Below are 24,724 nucleotides of genomic sequence, written 5' to 3'. Positions count from 1 at the left end.
GCCAGCAAGGAAACTCAGTATTTAAAATCGTAAAAACGTTATACTTGCATAGGTTAGTCAGGGTGCTTGGAGTTTCGGAGCGCTCGGTTTGATAGTTGCTTCTTCTTCCGGAGGTTGTTTCGGCGAAGTTTCAAACGAAGGTTTAACTGTTATAATATGACCGGAAAATAAAGAAGAGAGGCCGTCTTGACGGCAGGAACTCGTGCAGAAAACTTGTGCCACCAAAAGACGCGTGTCATGGTGTTTTAAAGACAACAGACCAGAACGCCTTCTTGATAACGTCCTCCAATGCTAGCGTTGCGATTTGGCGGGTTTCCACATTCCTTTGTCCTGTCTCCCGAATAAATTTATGGTATGTTGAATCAGTGCATTTCCTTCATAGTATTATTAAACATTGAACGATGCATTTGGCAGAAATGTAACGTACATGAGTGAATAGCTCGGATTCACAGCTTTACGGAGAGATCAAACTCGACAGGTGTCTCTCGTCATATAAAGAAGATACACTTTACACTCTATTACTATCGTTTAACATGAAAACTAACCTACTACAGTCAATTCTACGATTCTACACTAGTAACACATACATGCAGCGAGCACTACAATGGCAGGTACATTCATATTTGCAGGTATAATATTTGTGTATACAGTCTTTGTATGTGTGTGTGTGTCTGTGGGTGCGTGCGTGTATTTTCTCTTTTTATGACCGTTTGGAATTCGGGCCTGTCTTTCGAAACCCGATCCGTGGCGTTCGCATCTCCTTTGAAGTCACAGAGGAGAGGTTTGGGACTTATCGAAATAGTCATAAAAAGAAGGTCTTGTGATCCATTAGTGTCTGCCGGGCCGGAATCGATGTAAGATTTACAAACCAAAGTTCCGTGAATTGAGGCTTAAACACAGTTTATGGTGGGACCTGCTCATCCTTGAGACTGTGCAGACCCTACACTTTATTGAGAAACACGCTGTGCGTCGCTGTGGTCATCCAAAGTCTAACTAAATCAGTGACTTGGTAGTTCATATACATTCAAGGGGGAGGGATACATAGAGTAGAGGTGTGGACAATCTAGACAAAGGATGCAAATGCAGTACAGGAATCAGATCATTGCTTACATTTCCCAGCCATGATCTAATCAGCATAACTGTGTCATTCAAATGCATAGGTGCTAATCCAATCAGTCTGACAGTATCACCTATACCTTTACAATATTATAATAGAGACAAAAGCACTGCTGTATCTTGAGCTTGTCCTGCCAAATGGTCAGGATGTAAGATCCGCAGATCTTAAACGGATTCTTAAATTTGTAATTCCACACTATCATGGATCATGTCAGTTATTATTGCTCCATCTGCCATTTTTCGCTGTTGTTCTTGCTGGCTTACCTTGTCTGTGCACAGATCCAGACGTGAATACTGCCTTTCCTTGTCTAATGCCTTGAACATGGGCTGGCATATATGCAAATATTGGGGTCATACATATTAATGATCCCGACTGTTATGTAACAGTCGGTGTTATGTTGAGATCCGTGTGTTTTCCGGAAGTCTTTTAAACAAATTAAATTTATATAAGAAGGACGAAGCAATGGGGTTTGAAACTCAATGTATGTCTTTTCCATGTACTGAACTCTTGTTATTTAACTATGCCAATATAAATTCAATTTTTGATTCTAGGGCACCTTTAAACACTGGCATGGTACTACAAAATGCCTACAAAAGTGGTATTTTCTGGTTTAAGAAAATTACCTTCCTCAGAAGACAACCCTATGAGAGGCAAGAGATGTAGGTTTAGTTAGTATCACCTTCCACTAATGTGGAGAAAGTAATTTAGCCTCTGACATGTGTGCATAAGGTTCGGAAATACAGATGTTCTCAGCTTGGAATATAACACATTTCTACAAAAGTTAAAAATAATTGCATAGGAGAGGAAAATAAATGGGATTATGAACTTTTAAAATGCAGAATTATTGCTATTGCTATGCAGTTTACTGTAAAAAAAACCAAACAACAAACAAAAAACATATTTATTATTGTGTGATAAACAATTTTGGTACTTTGTTAGTCATCACATTTAAAATTTGAGCCCTGAAGCAAAACCATTTGAGATCCACTAAAAGTAAGGTATTCTACTTCCTGTCATTAGAGGGAAAGAGAAGGTGGGATCAACTATGAGTGAAGTCCAGATACTTTTGTACCTTTTTGTGCCTTTATCGTCTGTTCCTCAATCTGTCTCAGTCTCTCGATTAACTCATCCTTCTCTCGCTCTATTCTCTCCTTCTCCTTTTCTGCGTGCTCTCGTTTCTTCTTCTCATTCTCAAGCTGAGCTCTGATGGGGACAGAGAATGATGGAGTCAAATTTAATTTATACAACAAAACCTGAAAATGACTGTCTGATGTCTTAAGTCACTGCTTTAGAGAAAATGTAACAAAAAAAAAAAAAGTTACATACCATTGAAGGACTATGTAACGTCTCGGTTACAAAGGTAACCCTAGTTCCCTGAAGGAGGGAACGGAGACGTACGTCGGACAGACCGACGAATAGGAATCTCGCCAGAGAGGCCAATCTACTTCGAGTGTAACTAAACGAGTCAATGCACATTGGCATGCAATCATATGCATCAGCTGCTTGCCTCGCAGCACGGGTATATAATGAGCAGCAGGTGCGTTGCATCTTCAGGTTTTCGCTTCGGAGCCGAACCCAGCAGGCGGCAGCATCAGCAGGACAACGCCTGTGGCGACGGGACGTACGTCTCCGCTCCTTCCTTCAGGGAACGAGGGTTACCTTTGTAACCGAGACGTTCCCATTCAGTCGGTCATGTTCGACGTACGTCGGACAGACCGACGAATAGGAATCCCTACCAAAGCGCCACAGGAGCTGCCCTCTTCCAGCGCTCTGTTGTGAGCCACCTGAACCCCCTTGCCTAAGGATGGTGGGACCAGGCTCACACAGAGAGGGTCGATCACTGTTGTTCCCAAACCCACTCAGTGAGACTATTGGATAACACTGGGAAAGCGTAGCCTTACATCAGATAAGGAACGCTGCGGAAGCCATATCCTTCCCCGAAGGAGTTATATGGAGAAGTACATATGGACTAGCCTTGTAGGTTGTACAACATATGGAAAAACTGGGGTGACTCCAACTCGATGAGAGATGGGTTCTCCCAGAGGGAAAGACACAGGCTTCGTCTAGGAGCAACCGTGGAAAAAACCCATAAGGGATCCCCGTAGGGTCACACATATGGAACCCAGCCTAAATCCGGTTCTCAAGGATACAACGGAATATAGGCCTGGCGCCAGACACTCAACAGGGTCAACTCTCTGGAGAATAGAACACGCATGTAGCGCAGCAAGCAGACACTAAGCCGGGGCCTCTCCGTGCCTCTGACCTGAGGTGAGAACATGGGAGGAGACCGGCTCGACACGAAGGCTATAGTATCTAAGGAACGTGTTAGGTGTCGCCCAGCCCGGAGCTCTACAAATGTCTGTTAACGAGGCACCACGCCCAGGAGGATGCTACACCTCTCGTGGAGTGAGCATGCAACCTGAGCGGGCAGGGCACGCCCTGAGCTTGGTAAGCCAGGGCGATGGCATCCACTATACAGTTGGCCATCCTCTGCTTGGAGACAGCCTTTCCCTCCTGCTGGCCTCCGTAACAGACAAAGAGCTGGTCTGAGGTCCTGAAGCTTCGAGTTCTGTCTATGTACAGTCGCAAGGTGCGAACTGTACAGAGCAAAGCCAGGGCTGGGTCTGCCTCCTCCGAGGGCAGCGCTTGCAGGCTCACTACCTGGTCCCTGAAGGGAGTGGTAGGAACCTTGGGCACACAGCCAGGCCAGGGTCTCAGTACCACGTGGCTGTTACCCAGCCAGAACTCTAGGCACGATTCGTCGAATGAAAATGACTGCAGGTCCCCTACCCTCTTGATGGAGGCCAATGCCACCAGCAGCAAAGTCTTCATAGACAGAATCTTTAAGTCTGCCGATAGCAAAGGCTCAAAGGGAGCAATCTGAAGTGCTCTGAGCACCAGAGTGAGGTCACAAGGGGGTATGGAGGGGGGACAAGGAGGATTTAACCCTCTGGAGTCTGAGGCTGATTTGGGGCCTGGAGAAGTTTTGACATGCTCTGACATTTGTGCTTTTTTCAGTTGTTCATAAACATATTAATGGAAAAAGTGTCATTACACTGTATTCAGCACAAACTAGGCTACAATAATATGTGAGGAACATGTATGTACATGTTTGTGTTTTTGAAGGAATAACATTTATGCGTGGTTATTGAAAAAACAAAAAACTTAAGTCACTGAAATAAGGCCAAAAAAAGTATAGTAAATCTGTGTTTACAATACTTTAGGGTATTGGAGGTTGTAAACTAGAGTAAGCTTCAAAATTATGTAAAGATTATGCTGCCTACTCCTTCATATAAAACAATATATTGATTTAGTTTTTGTAAGACACTTTTTGCCAAGAAACACAGTATGCGAGGAGGCGTGAATCACCACTGAAAATGGGCCATTCTCACCTGAGAAGACAAAAGAATTGGATAGTAATGAGCTGAAATGACTTGCATATTTATGAGGCATTTCAGTCAGGTAGGCTATGAAAAAAAAAACCTTCTGTGATGTCTCAAGCTCATCATGATATATGAAACATACAGAAAAATATTATTACGATATAAAGTAATGGTTTTATATTATACTTTAAAATATAATGTATTTCTGTGATGCAAAGAGTCTGAATATAGGCTTTTAGTTTAAAAGCATGCACATTTGGAGAAATATTGGATTCTCATATGCTTATGTCAATTTTCTACACAGAGGAGTTATATTTATTTAATATTCATTGTAATTACTATGAGTGCTGGTGTTTTTAATTCATCCTTGAAGTCGGAGGGCGCTCTCTGTGCATTTTTAGTCCACAAATTCATATAAAAGAAGAGGCTATTCCATGAATAGAGTTTACAATTCATACTGCAGCCGGAGGGCGCTAAAGAAACAAAAACTCATCTAAAATGTATCTATAGAAGAAAAGAAAACAGGAACTAACTGCATGTCTTCTAGAGCTCCCTAACCATGACTTTTACATCCAGATAAACACTTTTCCGTGGGCGTGGCCGCATTAGCGGATAATGAGCTGAATCACGGACTTCTGACATGGCTCTCTTTTCATACATATTACATAAACACAGAAGGTTTGTTTTCGATTTGACTTACACGATTTAAAACCTGACATCTTATCGTTTTTTTAGACATAAGTTTAATTTTTCTGTGATTAGTATTCACTAAGTTACAGTTCATTTTCTGAGAACTATCAGATTGGACTTCGTTCAGAGGGAGAGGAGAAATCACGCATCATGTTAGTTTTCTTTATTTTACAAAAAGAACAACATTGTGTTTTTACTCTGAGTGTATACAAATAAAAGAAGATATTCTATAGTTTCAATTGATATATTACTTATGTCTCTATGACAAAAAATGACTTTAATGAGTATTTTAAGTCTGTTTTGCTGCAATGTGAAAAACAACCCTGCAAAATGGCTGGCGCGGTTTCAGATCTCAGATTGTTAACCATCTCACCCCCCTAAGGAACCTGATGACCAGGTCGTACTGACCAACAGATTTGCCATCTTTGTGGTCGTAGTAAGCGGAGATAGCAGCAGTATGGACTTTGAGGGTGGAGGGGGACAGCCTACGCTCCAACGCTTGCTGCAAGAAGGAAAGCACGACTCTGATCGAGCATCTTCTGGGGTCTTCCCGGCGAGAAGAGCACCACTCGACGAACAGGTTCCACTTCGAGGCGTAAGCACGTCTCGTAGACAGTGCACGTGCCGAAGTGATGGTGTTAAGTACCTCAGGGGGTAAGTCACCTAGAACCTCCGCGTCCCGTCCAGGGACCAGACATGGAGTTTCCAGAGGTCTGGACGTGGGTGCCAAAGAGTGCCCCATCTCTGAGAAAGCAGGTTCTTCCTCAGAGGAATGGGCCAGGGAGGGGCTGTCGCGAGGAGTGAGAGTTCTGGGAACCAGGTCCGATTGGGCCAATAGGGCGCAACTAGCAGGACCTGCTCCTCGTCCTCCCTTACTTTGCACAGTGTCTGTGCAAGTAGGCTTAATGGGGGGAACTCATATTTGCGCAGACCCCGGGGCCAGCTGAGAGCCAGTGCATCTGTCCCGAGTGTTCCCTCGGACAGGGAGTAAAACAACTGGCAGTGGGAGGTTTCTGGTGAGGCAAACAGGTCCACCTGAGCCTCTCCGAACTCTCTCCAGATCAGCTGGACCACCTGGGGGTGGAGTCGCCACTCTCCTGGCAGCACAGCTCGTGATAGCTCGTCAGCCACACGGTTGAGCACACCGGGAACATGAATGGGGCGAAGCGACCTCAGATGCTTCCGACTCCACAGGAGGAGATGGCGGGCGAGTTGTGACATGCGACGGAAGCGTAGACCACCTTGACGGTTGATGTACGCAACGGAGTACATTCTTTCCCCGTAGCTGCGCTTTGAGGCAGCTCAGAGCAAGGCGTACTGCAAGCAACTCGAGGCAATTGATATGCCAATGCAGATGGGGTCCCGTCCAAACCCCTGACACTGCATGCCCGTTGTACGTGGCACCCCAGCCAGTGGCAGAGGCATCTGTGAATACCACAGCATGCCGGGACACTTGCAGTTGAAACAGAGATTCAACTGCTGACGTTTCCAAAGAGCACAGCAGTAATGACTTTATGAACTTCTTTACTTGCAAGATTGACAATATTAGAGAGAAAATTTAAAACATGCAACCGTCTACAGTTTCGCTTCAGACAGTGCACTGTAGTCTCCCTGAGGTAAAACTAGAATCATTCGCCGCTATAGGAGAGGAAGAATTATCTAAACTTATCAAATCATCAAAATCAACAACATGTATGTTTGACCCAATGCCGACTAAACTACTGAAAGAAATGCTTCCAGAGGTCGTAGGTCCACTTCTTGATATAATTCATTCATCCTTAACACTAGGATATGTGCCAAAAACTTTTAAGCAGGCTATTATTAAACCTCTTATTAAAAAACCTCAACTAGATCCGAGAGATTTAGTAAATTACAGGCCAATCTCGAATCTACTTTTTCTGTCAAAGATACTAGAAAAGGCAGTTTCAACACAACTGTGCTCCTTTTTAGAAAGAAATGGAATCTGTGAGGATTTCCAGTCAGGATTTAGACCATACCATAGTACTGAGACTGCTCTCGTTAGAGTTACAAACGATCTACTCTTATCATCCAATCGTGGCTGTATTTCTCTATTAGTGTTATTAGATCTCAGTGCTGCTTTTGGCACTATCGATCACAACATTCTTCTAAAAAGACTTGAAAACTATATTGGCATTAGTGGAATTGCTTTGGCATGGTTCAAATCTTACTTATCTAACTGTTATCAGTCTGTAGTAGTCAATGAAGAGATGTCGTATCGATCACAAGTTCAATATGGAGTACCACAAGGCTCAGTACTAGGACCGTTGCTTTTCACTCTGTACATGCTGCCCTTAGGAGAGATAATTAGGAAGCATGGTGTTAGTTCCCTTTCAGTCGGTCACGTTCGACGTACGTCAGTAGTGACCGACGAATTGGGATATCACTAGAGAGCCCCTATCAGCTTCGAGAGAACTAAAACAAGCCAATGGAATTGGCGTGCGATATTTGCATAATGCGCACCTCCCCTAACAGGTGGATATAAAAAGGGGGGCAGATGCAATCGCACTCTGTCTTTCGCTTCGGAGCCTACCTGGTGTCCTGCGGCTGTTAGAACTTCAAGCCTCTGAAGAAGTTTCGGCGCTTGTGTTGATGTGACGATGCCTGCAGCGAGGTCGCGAGTTGGAGTGAGCCGGGTGGAAACATCTACTGTTTTCCCAGCGTTCCGCTGTAATTCCACTGGTTGGTCTGCGATTTGGTCTGGTTCCTCCTGTGTTTTTCTAAACACGTCGTGACGCTCCCTGTGTGTCTCGACACAAAAGAGCTGAAGTTTCCCCTTCTAAAAGAGCTTCACAGACAGACACTGCGTCTTTTTCAAGATGTCATTCTGTCTGTGCGTTTCTGGAGGCGGTCGTTTCCTATCCTCTCTGATGGCCACGATCATTTTCTCTCATGTCTGCTTAGCGTGCTGAGACTGTGTTTGTGGGTGGTCATATTTTCTTATGGAAATATGTCCACGTCGGCGTGTTGTTTGCTCGCCTTTCTCGTAAGGGCTTGAGCGCTCAGCGCGCCGTCGAATTGCTGGCTGACAGCGCGCGTTGCCACGGCAACGCTCTAGATGCACGGTCGAGACTCGGCTGCCTTTAATGAGGTGGAGTCCCCTCACTTATTCCCCGATCTAGTTATTTTTCTGAATCAGAAAAGTGCTACTTTGGTTAATAAGCCTGGGTGACCAGAGGATCACAGTGGGGCAATACCCGCCGAGTCATTCTCCGTGGGCCCCCCACTCCTCTAGTGCATCGCAAACATGTTGTGACTATGTACATGGGTGGATCATGTTTAGAAACAACATGGCCACGTCGGTGCCCAGGGTGCCGTGTGTCGTCCAGTTGGGCGGCCACGTTCACTGTCCAACATGGCTGGTAGCTTCTGCATGTGTTGAGAGTATTGTTGGACTCTGAACATGAAGATGAGGCTGAGCGTCCCACGGTTGTGGCGTGCTCATGCCGAATCGGATTCAGACTTTGCAACCATGCTTTCCCGGGCCCCTGGGGGTGTCGTGCGACGCATACTCGCCTTGCCCCGCCCCCTGGCTTAGCCCGGATGTGCATGAAAAAACTTGGCAGTTTGTGGCCTTTTTTGGCGTTAATATGGAACGCCAAGAGGGTCATAATCTGCACTACAAGTTTTTTCTCTCTCACTACCCCCTAGGGTGGGGTGGCAGTGCTATGGGCACACCACCTCTGCCCTGCATGAGTCTTGGCCCCTGGCAAGTCTGCGGTAGGTCAAAGCACTCATTGCATGTGGGTAGTTCTGAGTCGGGGTTGAGCTACGCAGGATGCAAATCATAGCGCAGGCCCCTGGCCAGACAATGTCCACCATGGTGGTCCAGAAACACCCCTGGCGAGTCTTGCTGGGATGTGCCGTCGTCAAAGTGTGCTTTCTCGATGTGCTCATCTCACAAACTGGCCTTGAACCTAGCCCGCTCAACCCGCAGTCACCTGACTAGCGGGAGACGGTCCTGGAGATATGGCGACCTGGAGCTGACGTAAACGGTTCTTTCGGGGGACGATGCTCGCATCGCTCCCTCCCCCGGAGGAGGGCCGGGTGGAGAATTGGTCTGTTCCGCCGCTGGCTCTCCGGAGTCCAGCGGTACCCACTAAGAACCGGGCCGCGCCCCGTGTGCCGTCTCCCATACGCACTGCTACCTCGCAGAGTCTGATCACACTCTGGGCCGCTACCATGCCGCCCGAGTCGGGTCCCCGTACTCTGGTTCGCTGCCCCACCCCCGGTACGTCTGTGGTGCGTTTGGTTCAGCTGGCTCGGTGCCTGGAGGCCTGGTTAGTGCCCCCAGCCCGTTCCGCTGGCTCATTCGTACTATCAGACTCGGCTATGCGATTCAGTTCGCCCGGTGTCCTCCGGCGTCCAGGGGTGTCCACTTCACTTGGGTGTCGTTGGACATTGCTCCTGTTCTCCGAGTGGAGATTGCTGTCCTCCTGGCGAGGGATACAATCGAGCCGGTCCCTCCATCCGATTTGAAGTCAGGTTCAGCCCTACTTCATTGTACCCTAAAGGGTGGTGGGCTATGGCCAATCCTGGATCTGCGCGTCTTAAACCGGTACCTTCAGGCTGCCGTTTAAGGTGCTCATGCAGAAGCGCATTTTCGAGTGCGTCCGTCCCGGGGTTTGGTTTGCAGCATTCGACCTGAAGGATGCATACTTTCATGTCTCGATTCTGCGCTCGGGTCGAGCATGTCAGTACAAACTCCTACCCTTCGGGCTGGCCCTGTCGCTCCACGCCTTACATGGTTGCGGAGGTGGCCATTGTTCCCCTCAAGGAACAGGGCGTTCGCATTCTCGACTGCCTTGACGAGTGGTTGTTCCTGGCCAGCTCGCGAAGCAGTTGTGCGTACACAGGGAGATGGTTTAGCTCACCTCAGCCTGTTGGGTCTTTGGGTCAGCTGGGACAAGAGCAAACTCGCCCCCGGGCAGAGGATCTCTTTTCTCAGTCTCGAGCTAGACTCCGTCGCCCGGATTGTGCGCCTCTCTGAGGAGCGCGTCCAGTCGGTGTTGAACTGCCTGAGTTCGCTCAAGCGCAGGACGGCGGCCCCACTGAAAGACTTCAGAGGCTCCTGGGGCATGTGGCATCTGCAGCCGCGTTCACGCCGCTCAGGTTGCTCCATATGAGGCCGCTTTAACACCGGCTCCGCGACTGGGTCCCGAGATGGCCGTGGCAGCGCAGCACGCTCAGTGTCCTACCCTCATCCGGTGGTCGGACCCTTTGTTCCTGCGGGCGGGAGTGCCCCTTGGACGCTGTGGTCCACACAGATGCCTCTACCACCGGATGGGGGGCCATGTACAACAGGCATGCGGTTTCGGGTCTTGGACGGGGCCTCGACTGCATTGGCATATCAATTGCCTCGAGTTGCTAGCAGTATGTCTTGCACTGGGCCGCTTCAAGGAGCTGCTGTCAGACAAGCACGTACTGGCACGCTCGGACAAGCACTGTGGCCGTTGCGTACATCAACCATCAGGCTGGTCTACGCTCCCGTCGCATATCGCAACTCGCCTGCCATCTCTTGCTTGGAGTCAGAAGCATTTGAGGTCGCTTCAGGCCACTCATGTCCCAGGTGTGCTTAACCATGCAGCCTACGAGCTCTTACGGCAGCCTCCACTTGCGGGCAAGTGGCGGCTCCATCCCCAGGCGGTCCAGCTGATCTGGCACTACTTCGGCGAGGCCCAGGTAGTCCTGTTGCCTCCCCAGGAACTGCCCTCGGCCAGTGGTTTTCCCTGACTGGCGAGTCACTCGGCACGGATGCCCTGGCACTCAGCTGGCCCCGGGGCCTACGCAATATGCGTTTTCCCCCAGTGAGCCTTCTCGCACAGCTCCTGTGCTAGGTCAGGGAGGATGAGGAGCAGGTCTTGTTAGTGGCTCCATATTAGTCACTCGGACCCGGGTTTCGGACCTAATGCTCCTCACGACAGCCCCTCCTTGGCCGATTCCTCTGAGGAAGGACCTCCTGACTCAGAGATGGGGCTTCCTATGGCACCCACGTCCCGACCTGTGGAACCTCCACGTGTGGTCCCTGGACGGGATGCAGAGGTTCTGGGTGATCTCCCGCAGGCGGTCGTAGACACCATCACTTCCGCTAGAGCTCCTTCACGAGGTGCCTCTATGAGTTGAAGTGGAACCTATTCGTTGAATGGTGCTCCTCTCGCAAGACGAGAGGACCCCCGATCATGCTCGGTCAGATCTGTGCTTTCCTTCCTGCAAGAGGGCTTGGAGCGAAGGCTGTCTCCCTCCACCCTCAAGGTGTATGTTGCCGCTTCGCTGCACATCTCCATGCAGTTGATGGCAAGCCCTGGGGAAACACGGTCTGATCATCAGGTTCCTGAGGGGGGCGAGGGGACTGAATCCTCCTCGCCCACCCTCCTTACCCTCTAGGGATCTCACCTTAGTTCTTAGCTAACTTCGGCGTCATCCCTTGAGCCTTTGCAATTAGTCGAGTTAAAAGTACTGTCTCTTAGACCGTCCTCCTGGTTGCATTGGCCTCATGTTAAAAGGGTAGGGGACCTGCACGCATTTTCGGTCGACGAATCGTGCCTGGAATTTGGGCCTGGGGATTCTCACGTCTTCCTGAGACCCCGGCCTGGATATGTGCCCAAGGTTGCTACCACTCCCTTCGGAGATCAGGTAGTGAACCTGCAAGCGCTGCCTTCGGAGGAGGCAGACCCAGCCCTAGCTTCGCTCTGTCCAGTTTGCGCCCTGCGTGTTTACGTGGATAGAACTTGAAGCTTAGGACCTCAGATCAGCTCTTTGTCTGTTACGGAGACCAGCAGAAGGGAAAGGCTGTCTCAAAGCAGAAGATGGCCCACTGGTTAGTGGATGCCATCGCCCTGGCTTATGTTCCCAGGGCGTGCCTTGCCCGTTCGGGTTGAGAGCCCACTCCACCTGAGGAGTGGCCTCTTCCTGGGCGCTGGCTCATGGCGCCTCGCTGACAGATTGTAGATCTGTGGGCTGGGCGACACCTAACACGTTTGCTAGGGTTTTTAGCTTACGTGTAAGCTGGTTCTTCCCGTGTACTCGCTTCCACCAGCCGGTAGACGCATTGAACCTGTGCTCGTGTCGGCTTGCAATGCCACTCCCGCCCCCTGGGCCGGATATGTGCATCTGTTGACTCCAGTCGTGTTCCCCGTTCGGTGAACCCTGTCGAGTTCCTCCACCTCCACCTTCGGCTCGGGCATTGCGGAGTGTCTGATGCCAGACCAACATCCATCTTCGATGTTGTCTGTTGGTTGGGTTCCATATGTTGCAATCCCTCTACGTGAGTGATTCCATATGTGTATTGTCCACAGTTACTCCCTACGGTGAGCCCGTGTCTCTTCCCTTAGCAGAGCTTCTGCTTCTCCTGTCAGATGAGTCTCTCCCTACTCAGGTGGAGCCATCCCAGGGACTCATATGCGTTCTGCCCTGCAGGCCAGTCCATATGTTTTCCATGTAAATTCCTTCCCCTCTGGGTAGGTAGTGGTTTCCGCAGCGTTCCTTACGGGTTCGCTTCCCCAGTGTAGTCTAGTCACGAAAAAACCTTGAATACTCTCTAACACTTGACGGGTGCTCCATTAAATCTTCGTCCTCAGTTAGGAACCTGGGTGTGCTCTTTGATATCAATCTTTCATTTGAAAGTCATGTTTGTAGTATCTGTAAAACCGCCTTCTTCCATCTAAAAAACATATCTAAATTACGACACATGCTCTCAATGACAAATGCGGAACAGTTGGTTCATGCATTCATGACCTCAAGACTAGATTACTGTAACGCTCTACTGGGTGGTTGTTCTGCTCGGCTTTTAAACAGACTACAGTTGGTCCAAAATGCGGCAGCTAGAGTTCTTACTAGAACCAGAAAGTATGACCATATTAGCCCAGTTCTGTCAACATTACATTGGCTCCCTATTAAACATCGTATAGATTTTAAAATCTTGCTACTTACTTATAAAGCTCTAAATGGTTTAGCTCCCCAGTACCTAAGTGAGCTCTTAATGCATTATAGTCCTTCACGTCTATTGCGATCTCAGAATTCAGGCCAGTTGATAATACCCAGAATATCAAAATCAACTGAAGGCGGCAGATCCTTTTCTAATTTAGCACCTAAACTCTGGAACAATCTTCCTAGCATTGTTCGGGAAGCAGACACACTCTGTCAGTTTAAATCTAGACTAAAAACACATCTCTTTGCTCTTGCATACACATTACACATTATCAATACATTAACATTTTTCAAATCCGTTAAAGGAATGTTACGCTGCAATAATTAGGTCGGCCGGAACCGAGAACATTTCCTATAACACTAGATATACCTGTAGATCAGAATAAGAATGGCATCTACGCTAATATCAGTCTCTCTGCTTATCCTGTGGTTTGCCAGGTGCTGGATCCAGGACGTATCCAGATCAGATGGAGAACCTGTGTGTGGACCTGACTACAACGTAGCCCAGGAGACAATGGGCCTACAGATCCAGTTCTGGCTGCATCTATAATTCAGATTTTTAATCCCCGTATCCGCTTTCATATATTTTGTGGCGAGAGGGGCGTGGTTCAGCGAGGTCTGCAGCGGGAGAGAGCATCGGGAGATCTTTGGTGAGTGAGCGAGTTAAATGTAAATCACGAACACCTGTTTCTCATTTCAGTAATTGGCGCGGAGACAGGTTAAAACGCCGCGAGAAGCAGGAGTCGGTGAGAGAGAGGGGAACTGCTGACTGAGCCGCTGGTGCACGACAAACTGGAGTGAAGACCTTTGTGGATTGTATATGCCGTGACCAGGAGTGAAGCCCTTTGTGGATTGTATATGCCGTGACTGGAGTGAAGCCCTTTGTGGATTATTGTGTTTTTGTGCCTTGCACAGTTTTTGTTTGACATTTCTGAATTTTGAAATAAAACTCAGTCAGCAGTTAACCGCCGACCCTGTCCCCTTCCTTCCTACACTAAAGAACATTGTCTGTACTACACTGGTGCCGAAACTCGGGAAGGAAGCTGGGTGGCCGCTGCCATGCAATCTTCGTCCTCCCCATCGACATTTGCGGAAGTCATCGTCTCCCTCGCGGTCCTGCATCAGGAGCAACATCAGGCCCTGCTGGACCTGCGCACCGACCAAGAACGCCGCTTCCAAGCCATCGTGCAGGCCCAGCAGGAGGACCGCGAGAGGTTCCGGAGCTGGATAGACCGGGAGGTTCGCCAGGAGACCATCGGCAGCCGGCTGCGCCTACACACCTGCCACTGAACAAAAAGGGGCCATGTGACGACCCCGAGGCCTTCCTCGACTTGTTCGAGCGGTCAGCCGAGGCAAGTGGCTGGCCGCGGCACCAATGGTCCATGAGGTTGGTCCCGCTCCTCTCGGGGGAGTCGCAGGTGGCGGCGCAGCAGCTGCCAGCAGAGAACCTCCTGGTCTTTGACGATCTTCGGCGGGCCATCGTCCAGTGGGTCGGCTGGACCCCAGAGCAGCATCGCCAACGCTTCCGTTCTCTGGACCTGGGCGAGTCCAGCCGGCCATTCGTGTTGGCCCAACAGCTCCGGGACTCGTGCCACAAATTGCTACTGGCTGAGGGAAGCGACGTGGATCTGGTTATCGATCGCGTGGTACTGGAGCAGTTTATCACTCGGCTCCCCAAGAAAACTGCCGAGTGGGTCCAGTGCCACCGCCCCACTTCGCTGGACTCAGCCATCGAACTGGCGGAGGACCACATGGTGGTGTGCCAAGGGGTCGGCGAACCCCTACCATCTGCCTCTCTCTCTCCTTCTTTTAATTCCCCCTCTCTCTAAACCTGTCCCTCTACCCAGGTCTCGTCCGCCCGGCACGCCACGTGTTCCGCCCCGGGGGCGGGGTGGAACTGAACAGTGCCCCAGGGGGGCGGGACTCCCTGCCGCCGGGCCGGCTCCGCTCCTGCTTCTCCCCTCTCTCCGCGCCAACCATTTAACCCGCTCCCTGCCACAAGAGCGGCGGGCAGGTCTGGGCCGGCCTGTTGGCGTTGCGGGGACCCGGAGCACTTTGTGGACAGGTGTCTAGTGATGGAGGTTGGGACGTTGATCCGGGTCCCGGACGATCCGCAGGCTGCCCCCGGTCAAGCTGGCGAGTACCAAATACCTGTGAGTGTCAAGGGGGGTACCTATCAGGCTTTGGTGGACTCAGGATGTAACCAAACCTCGGTGCATCAAAGCCTGATTTCATCCGGGGCATTGGATGCAGGCCGCTTGGTTAAGGTGAGGTGTGTGCACGAGGATGTGGTGGAATATCTGTTAGTGCTTGTCATTATTCAATTTAGGGGTCAAAAGCATAGCGTGGAGGTGGCAGTTAATCCGCACCTCCGGCATCCGATAATTTTGGGGACGAATTGGCCTGCATTTAATAAATTATTGGGGTGTTTATGCTTGGATGCCTCTTGGGGGAAAAAAATTGCGGGATCAGGAGATGCCAGTACAGGCGGGAGAGACTGACCAGGGACCAGTGAGCTCCGCTTCAGGGGAACAGAGCGAAATTGGAAGACTTATTCTTTCAAATCACGATGACTTTCCCCTGGAGCAGTCTCACGATGAGACGCTAAAAAACACGTTTGAAAAGGTCAGCACTATCGATGGTCAGCCTCTCCAGCCTGGACGCCCACTTTCTTATCCGTATTTTGCGATCATAAAAGATAGGTTGTATCGGGTGACCCAAGACACTCAGACAAAAAAAGATACGACCCAATTATTAGTTCCAAAGAGCCGCAGGGAAATGCTTTTCAACGCGGCTCATTCTTATCCGATGGCTGGGCATCTAGGACAAACGGCAACACTAAATCGTCTCATAACCCAATTCTTTTGGCCGGGCATTCACGAGAATGTGCGCAGGTGGTGCGCGTCTTGTCGGGAATGTCAGTTGGTTAACCCACCGGCCACCCCAAAAGCGCCGTTGCGCCCCCTCCCATTAATGCAGGTCCCCTTCGAAAGAATTGGTATGGACCTCATCGGGCCATTAGAGCGATCAGCAAGAGGGCATCGCTTTGCATTAGTCATTGTGGATTATGCAACGCAATATCCTGAAGCAGTGCCACTCCGCAACATTTCCGCTAAGAGTGTTGCGGATGCACTGTTTAGTTTAATCTCCCGAGTGGGAATTCCGAAAGAAATCCTCACTGATCAAGGCACGGCGTTTATGTCACGCACGTTACGCGAACTTTACGAATTGTTGGGCATTAAATCCGTGCGTTCCAGCGTCTTTCACCCACAAACGGACGGGCTGGTCGAACGGTTTAATCGCACGCTTAAATCCATGATTCGTAAATTCGTTCAAGAGGACGCCAAAAATTGGGATAAGTGGTTGGAACCTCTGTTATTTGCAGTGCGAGAGGTCCCGCAAGCCTCCACGGGGTTTTCCCCCTTTGAGCTTCTCTTTGGACGCCAGCCCCGTGGGGTGTTAGACGTCCTAAGAGAGACTTGGGAGGACGGACCATCTCAGGCCAAAAATGAAATTCAGTATGTGCTGGACTTGAGAGCAAAACTCCACACGTTGGGGCGGCTGTCTATGGAGAATTTGTTACAAGCCCAGCACAGACAGAGCCAACTGTATGACAGACGAGCTAACTTACGCAAATTTGCACCGGGAGATAAAGTGCTTGTATTGCTGCCCACTTCAAGCTCGAAATTACTTGCAAAGTGGCAAGGACCATTTGTGGTGATACGGCAAGTCGGTGAGCTCGATTATGAGGTTGTGCGTTCCGATAGGAGAGGAGCACGTCAGATTTACCACCTCAATCTCCTTAAAAAATGGAATGAGGCGGAGTCAGTGATGCTGGCGACGGTGATTAGCGGAGAGGATGATCTCGGGCCAGAGGCGAATATCAAAAAACAGTCCCTCGCTCTGGCCCCAGAGGGAGATCACCTCTCGCCCTCACAGCTCACTGATTTATCCAAGTTACAAGCAGAATTTGCAGACGTGTTTTCTCCCCTACCGGGCCGTACAAACCTCATTTAGCACCACATCGAGACAGAGCCGGGCGTGGTGGTTCGCAGCCGGCCGTATAAATTAACTGAACACAAGAAAAATGTAGTTCAGGCAGAATTAGAGGCTATGCTTGAAATGGGAGTAATAGAAGAGTCCAGCAGTAACTGGGCGAGCCCGATAGTTTTGGTTCCCAAGATAGACGGCTCAGTTCGGTTCTGTGTGGACTACCGCAAGGTGAACGCAGTGTCGAAGTTCGATGCGTATCCAATGCCTCGGGTGGAGGAGTTGCTTGACCGGCTAGGTACGGCTCAATTTTATTCGACACTGGACTTAACGAAAGGGTATTGGCAGATCCCCTTGTCGCCATTATCCAAAGAAAAGACCGCTTTCACGACGCCGTTCGGATTACACCAATTCGTTACCCTTCCGTTCGGGCTGTTCGGGGCACCGGCTACCTTTCAGCGTCTCATGGATAAAATTTTGCGGCCCCATGGTGCATATGCTGCTGCCTATCTGGACGATATTATTATCTTTAGTAATAACTGGCAGCGGCATATGCAACATTTGAGGGCCGTCCTGAGATCGCTGAGGGGCTGGGCTCACGGCCAACCCGAAGAAGTGTGCGATTGCTCCCCGGCCTGAGTCGGGCGGTGGGGGTATGTGGCGAGGGGGGCGTGGTTCAGCGAGGTCTGCAGCGGGAGAGAGCATCGGGAGATCTTTGGTGAGTGAGCAAGTTAAATGTAAATCACAAACACCTGTTTCTCATTTCAGTAATTGGCGCGGAGACAGGTTAAAACGCCGCGAGAAGCAGGAGTCTGTGAGAGAGAGGGGAACTGCTGACTGAGCCGCTGGTGCACGACAAACTGGAGTGAAGCCCATTGTGGATTGTATATGCTGTGACCAGGAGTGAAGCCCTTTGTGGATTGTATATGCCGTTACTGGAGTGAAGCTCTTTGTGGATTATTGTGTTTTTGTGCCTTGCACAGTTTTTGTTTGACATTTCTGAATATTGAAATAAAACTCAGTCAGCAGTTAACCGCCGACCCTGTCCCCTTCCTTCCTACACTAAAGAACATTGTCTGTACTACATATTTATATATAATCTATTTTTAATCTCAATAATACAAATGTCTAATTCAGATTTTGATCTCCACATCCATTTACATATATTATATATATCTTCCAAGGGGTTTTTTCCCTCCTAGGACTTTTTTCCCAGTGTTAGCACGCTGAGTTTTTCTCCTAGGGTTTTTTTTCCACCCCTGGGAGTCAGCCAACATTGGCTTAATGTAGCACCATCTTGTATATGTTACACATTACCACACTTGCTTGTACAGCTTATTTTTAACCACTTCTCTTTTTTTTTTTTTTTCTGTGCTTCTAATATGTAAAGCTGCTTTGAAACAATTACCAATTGTAAAAAGCGCTATATAAATAAATTTGACTTGACTTGACTTGCTCCAGGGGCACTCCTGCCCGGAGAAACAAAGGGTCTGACCACAGACTGAAGGTTTGACGACACTCCTGAGTGATTGGCGGAACGTTCCGCGTTGCCACGCCCATCTCGGGACTCGGCCGCGAAGCCAGTGTTGGAGCGGTCTCATATGAAGCAGACCGAGCGGTGTTACAGCCGCTGCGGCCGCCATATGCCCCAGGAGCCTCTGAAAATATTTCAGTGGGACCGCTGTCCTGCCGTTGAACGTATTCAGGCAGTTCAACACCGACTGAGCACGTTCCTCTGTGAGGCGTGCTATTTGCTCGACCAAATCCAACTCCATACCGAGAAAAGAGATCCTCTGCACCGGGGCGAGTTTGTTCTTTTCCCAGTCGACCCGAAGCCCCAACTGGCTGAGGTGACTGAGTACCAAGTCCCTGTGTTCGCACAACTGATCCCGAGACTGTGCTAGAATGAGCCAGTCGTCTAGATAGTTGAGAATGCGAACTCCCTGTTCTCTCATGGGAACGAGGGCTCCCTCCACGACTTTCGTGAAGATGCAGGGAGACAGGGCCAGTCCGAAGGGTAGGACTCTGTACTGATATGCTCGACCTTCGAACGCCAATCTCAGGAATGGCCTGTGTCGCAGAAGAATCGAAACATGGAAGTACGTGTCCTTCAGGTCGATCTCTGCAAAACAATCTCGGGGACGGATGCACTCGAAAATGCGTTTCTGCGTGAGCATTTTGAACGGTAGCTTGTGGAGGTTCCGATTCAAAACTCGCAGGTCCAAGATCAAAGACTGCTTTTCTTGGGTACAATGAAGTAGGGACTGTAGAACCCCGACCTCAAATCGGCTGGAGGGACCGGCTCTATCGCCAGTAGGACTGTGATCTCGCACGCAGGACAGGGGCATCGGCATCTTTCACTGTAGTGAAGAGGATGCCCCTGAACTTGGGGGGGCGCCGGGCGAACTGAATCGCATAGCCGAGCCTGATGGTCCGAAGGAGCCAGCGAGACGGACTGGGGAGCGCTAGCCAGGCTCGCAGAGACCGTACAAGCGGGACCAAGGGGACCACCTGAGCAACCCTCTGGGGAGGATTGGAACGAGGCGTCGGGACCGGGACTCCGCCCCTTTGCAGGAACTGGAGTCTCGACCGCAGCTCCGCGACGGTCATCTTCCCACAATGGGTACATGACTCATCCACAAACGCCGCCTCAGTGTGCCTTAAGCCCAAGCACACGATACAGCGTTGGTGACCATCCCGAGGCGCCAGTTAACGACCGCATCCAGAAACACACAAGTAGAACGACATCTTTAAAAAGACGAACTACTTGTGTAAGCTCTTTCGAGGACTGACTCTTTTAGGTGCTGAAGCACGCAGGGGGAAAAGCCGCTGCAACACAGACAGGGAATGTGCAGCCTGTCGTGTGCACTCTCCTTGAAAGCGCTCTCTTACCAGCTGTAATAACAGCTTTTTAGCGCTCTAGGCGCACCGTTTCACCAGCCGTGAGAACGGCCTTCACGCTGACTACAGCTTTTTTTTTTTGCTCAAATAAAAAAGGCAAAAGGAAAAACAAAGGAGAAAATCAGCCCGCTGCTGTGCTGTCCGCCTTCACCGCAACAAAGAGACGTCTCGAAGAGCTGACTCGTTTTCCAACACTCGTGCTTTCAGTAGCTTCCTTCACACTTGTTGCAGAAGTTTGGCTCTGAAGCGAAAAGCTGAAGATGCAACGCACCTGCTGCTCATTATATACCCGCGCTGCGAGGCAAGCAGCTGATGCATATGATTGCATGCCAATGTGCATTGGCTCATTTAGTTACACTCGAAGTAGATTGGCCTCTCTGGCGAGATTCCTATTCGTCGGTCTGTCCGAAGTACATCGAACTTGACCGACTGAATGGGAACCAAAGTTATCTTGCTTCAAAAAAGTTCAAGGAAACTAAGATTAAACCGCTCAATTCATATGGATTTATGAACTTTTTGAAGCTTGAATATTAAGAGAATAATGCAAATATGTTCATTAGTGTTCGGAAATAAGAACAAACTCTTATCGGTTTGAAATGACATGAGGTTGAGTAAAGGACAATTTTCATTTTTTCATTTTTTTAGTTGAGTCGAGATTATCCATTTTAATACCAACACAAAGAGGCATAGTAACTTTCAGAAATTGAGTTCATACTATTTTTTGGCCAATAATAATTTTGAGAGAACATCTTCATCTGTCCTCAAGGTAAACATCTGAAACATTTGATTTTTCTAACCAGAAAGCTCCAGTGGTCAAAAATAAAACTATATTATGCAAACTAACTTGTATAAACAGTGATTAAACACAATTTAGTAATCAATCAATTATTTAATAATTTATTTTACAGAACAACTGTAAAAATACAATACTAATATTTATTGGGGCGTGTAATACAACTAATGTTCTTATGTGTAGGAAGGAAGGGGACAGGGTCGGCGTTCAACTGCTGACTGAGTTTTATTTCAAGAATTAGAAACGTCCAACAAAAACTGTGCAAGGCACAACAGCAAATAAAATAATCCACAAAGGGCTTCACTCCAGTCACGGCATATACAATCCACAAAGGGCTTCACTCCTGGTCACGGCTGTACAATCCACAATGGGCTTCACTCCAGTTAGTCGTGCACCAGCTGCTCAGTCAGCAGTTCCCCTCTCTCTCGCCGACTCCTGCTTCTCGCTGCGTTTTAACCTGTCTCCGCACCAATTACTGAAATGAGAAACAGGTGTTCGTGATTTACATTTAACTCGCTCACTCACCAAAGATCTCCCGATGCTCTCTCCCGCCGCAGACCTCGCTGAACCACGCCCCCCTCGCCACATACCCCCACCGCCCGACTCAGGCCGGGGTGCCGTCCGGCCTGCTGCCCCCCCCCCCCCCCCCCCCCCATTTCTGGAGAGGAAATCGCCCACAGCCATCTGAACACCCGGCCTGTGGACCACCTTGAACTTAAAAGGCTGTAATGCCAGATACCAACGAGTGATCCGCGCATTGGTATCCTTCATGCGGTGGAGCCACTGCAGGGGAGCGTGGTCCGAACAGAGAGTGAATTCCCGCCCCAGGAGATAATGAGATAATAGCGGAGGGTGAGGACGGCCCATCTAATAGCCAAACACTCTTTCTCAACGGTGCTGTACTTAGCTTCTCTCTTTGAGAGCTTACGGCTAATGTACAGCACCGGCCGTTCCTCACCCTCTATCTCCTGGGACAGGACAGCACCCAGCCCCCTGTCCGACGCGTCAGTCTGCAACAGAAAAGGGAGAGAAAAATCAGGAGAGTGAAGCAATGGCCCGCCACATAGAGCAGCCTTCACCTGGGTGAAGGCCTGCTGGCACAGCTCCGTCCACTGGACCGTATCTGGCGCATCCTTTTTGGTTAGATCAGTCAACGAGCTGGTGAGGGCCGAATAATTAGGAACAAACCTCCTATAATATCCCGCCAGCCCAAGGAACTGTCTAACCTCCTTTTTGGTCTTGGGGCGCGGACAGGTCGCAATCGCTGCCGTCTTATCAATTTGGGGACGCACCTGTCCATGCCCCAAGTGGAAGCCCTGATACCTTACTTCCACGCGCCCAATCGCACACTTCTTCGGGTTGGCCGTGAGCCCGGCTCCCCTCAGCGATCTCAGGACGGCCCTCAAATGCTGCATATGCCGCTGCCAGTCATTACTGAAGATAATAATATCGTCCAGATAGGCAGCAGCATATGCACCATGGGGCCGCAAAATTTTATCCATGAGACGCTGAAAGGTAGCCGGTGCCCCGAACAACCCGAACGGAAGGGTGACGAATTGGTGTAATCCAAACGGCGTCGTGAAAGCCGTCTTTTCTTTGGATAATGGCGACAAGGGGATCTGCCAATACCCTTTCGTTAAGTCCAGTGTCGAATAAAATCGAGCCGTACCTAGCCGGTCAAGCAACTCGTCCACCCGAGGCATTGGATACGCGTCGAATTTCGACACTGCGTTCACCTTGCGATAGTCCACACAGAACCGAACTGAACCGTCCGTCTTGGGAACTAAAACTATCGGGCTCGCCCAGTTACTGCTGGACTCTTCTATTACTCCCATTTCAAGCATAGCTTCTAATTCTGCCTGCACTACATTTTTCTTGTGTTCAGGCAATCTATACGGCCGGCTGCGAACCACCACGCCCGGCTCTGTCTCGATGTGGTGCTGAATGAGGTTTGTACGGCCCGGTAGGGGAGAAAACACGTCTGCAAATTCTGCTTGTAACTTGGATAAATCAGTGAGCTGTGAGGGCGAGAGGTGATCTCCCCCTGGGGCCAGAGCGAGGGACTGTTTTTTGACATTCGCCTCTGGCCCGAGATCATCCTCTCCGCTAATCACCGTCGCCAGCATCACTGATTCCGCCTCATTCCATTTTTTAAGGAGATTGAGGTGGTAAATCTGACGTGCTCCTCTCCTATCGGAACGCACAACCTCATAATCGAGCTCACCGACTTGCCATGTCACCACAAACGGTCCTTGCCACTTTGCAAGTAATTTCGAGCTTGAAGTGGGAAGCAATACAAGTACTTTATCTCCCGGTGAAAATTTGCGCAAGTTAGTTCCCCTGTTATACAGCTGGCTTTGTCTGTGCTGGGCTTGTAACAAATTCTCCATAGACAGCCGCCCCAACGTGTGGAGTTTTGCTCTCAAGTCCAGCACATACTGAATTTCATTTTTGGCCTGAGACGGTCCGTCCTCCCAAGTCTCTCTTAGGACGTCTAATACCCCCCGGGGCTGGCGTCCAAAGAGAAGCTCGAAGGGGGAAAACCCCGTGGAGGCTTGCGGGACCTCTCGCACTGCAAATAACAGAGGTTCTAACCACTTATCCCAATTTTTGGCGTCCTCTTGAACGAATTTACGAATCATGGATTTAAGCGTGCGATTAAACCGTTCGACCAGGCCGTCCGTTTGTGGGTGAAAGACGCTGGTACGCACGGATTTAATGCCCAACAATTCGTAAAGTTCGCGTAACGTGCGTGACATAAACGCCGTGCCTTGATCAGTGAGGATTTCTTTCGGAACCCCCACTCGGGAGATTAAACTAAACAGTGCATCCGCAACACTCTTAGCAGAAATGTTGCGGAGTGGCACTGCTTCAGGATATCGCGTTGCATAATCCACAATGACTAATGCAAAGCGATGCCCTCTTGCTGATCGCTCTAATGGCCCGATGAGGTCCATACCAATTCTTTCGAAGGGGACCTGCATTAATGGGAGGGGGCGCAACGGCGCTTTTGGGGTGGCCGGTGGGTTAACCAACTGACATTCCCGACAAGACGCGCACCACCTGCGCACATTCTCGTGAATGCCCGGCCAAAAGAATCGGGTCATGAGACGATTTAGTGTTGCCGTTTGTCCTAAATGCCCAGCCATCGGATTAGAATGAGCCGCGTGGAAAAGCATTTCCCTGCGGCTCCTTGGAACTAATAATTGGGTCGTATCTTCTTTTGTCTGAGTGTCCTGGGTCACTCAATACAACCTATCTTTTATGATCGCAAAATACGGATAAGAAAGTGGACGCCCAGGCTGGAGAGGCTGACCATCGATGGTGCTGACCTTTTCAAACGTGTTTTTTAGCGTCTCATCGTGAGACTGTTCCAGGGGAAAGTCATCGCGATCCGAAAGAATAAGTCTTCCAATTTCGCTCTGTTCCCCTGAAGCCGAACTCACCGGTCCCTGATCAGTCTCTCCCGCCTGCACTCGCACCTCCTTATCCCGCGATTTTTCCCCCCAAGAGGCATCCGAGCATAAACACCCCAATAATTTATTAAATGCAGGCCAATTCGTCCCCAAAATTATCGGATGCCGGAGGTGCGGATTAACTGCCACCTCCACACTATGCTTTTGACCCCTAAATTGAATAATGACGGGCACTAACGGATATTTCACCACATCCCCGTGCACACACCTCACCTTAACCAAGCGGCCTGTATCCAATGCCCCGGACGAAATCAGGCTTTGATGCACCGAGGTTTGGTTACATCCTGAGTCCACCAAAGCCTCATAGGTACCCCCCTTGACACTCACAGGTATTTGGTACTCGCCAGCTTGACCGGGGGCAGCCTGCGGATCGTCCGGGACCCGGATCAACGTCCCAACCTCCATCACTGGACACCTGTCCACAAAGTGC

At 49.7% G+C, this 24,724-nt stretch overlaps 1 protein-coding gene across 2 annotated transcripts in view; it reads right to left on the bottom strand.

Moving 5' to 3' along the window:
- Positions 1 to 24,724, bottom strand: part of LOC137031650 (radixin) — a 572,796-nt gene that overhangs the window by 100,258 nt on the left and 447,814 nt on the right. Inside the window, exon 9 of one of the 2 annotated variants that reach the window (XM_067402756.1) lies at positions 2,190 to 2,320. The exons of the other annotated variant lie outside the window; for it this stretch is intronic. Within the exon in view, the coding sequence (XP_067258857.1) occupies positions 2,190 to 2,320 (131 nt within the window). The remainder of the gene's footprint in view (positions 1 to 2,189; positions 2,321 to 24,724) is intronic. 2 annotated transcript variants of the gene reach the window in all.

This window comes from Chanodichthys erythropterus, chromosome 12 (assembly GCF_024489055.1).
Source record: "Chanodichthys erythropterus isolate Z2021 chromosome 12, ASM2448905v1, whole genome shotgun sequence".
Classification (NCBI taxonomy): Eukaryota; Metazoa; Chordata; class Actinopteri; order Cypriniformes; family Xenocyprididae; genus Chanodichthys; species Chanodichthys erythropterus.
Note: the sequence above shows the minus strand (reverse complement) of the source record. Positions and strands in the feature narration are given on the sequence as shown.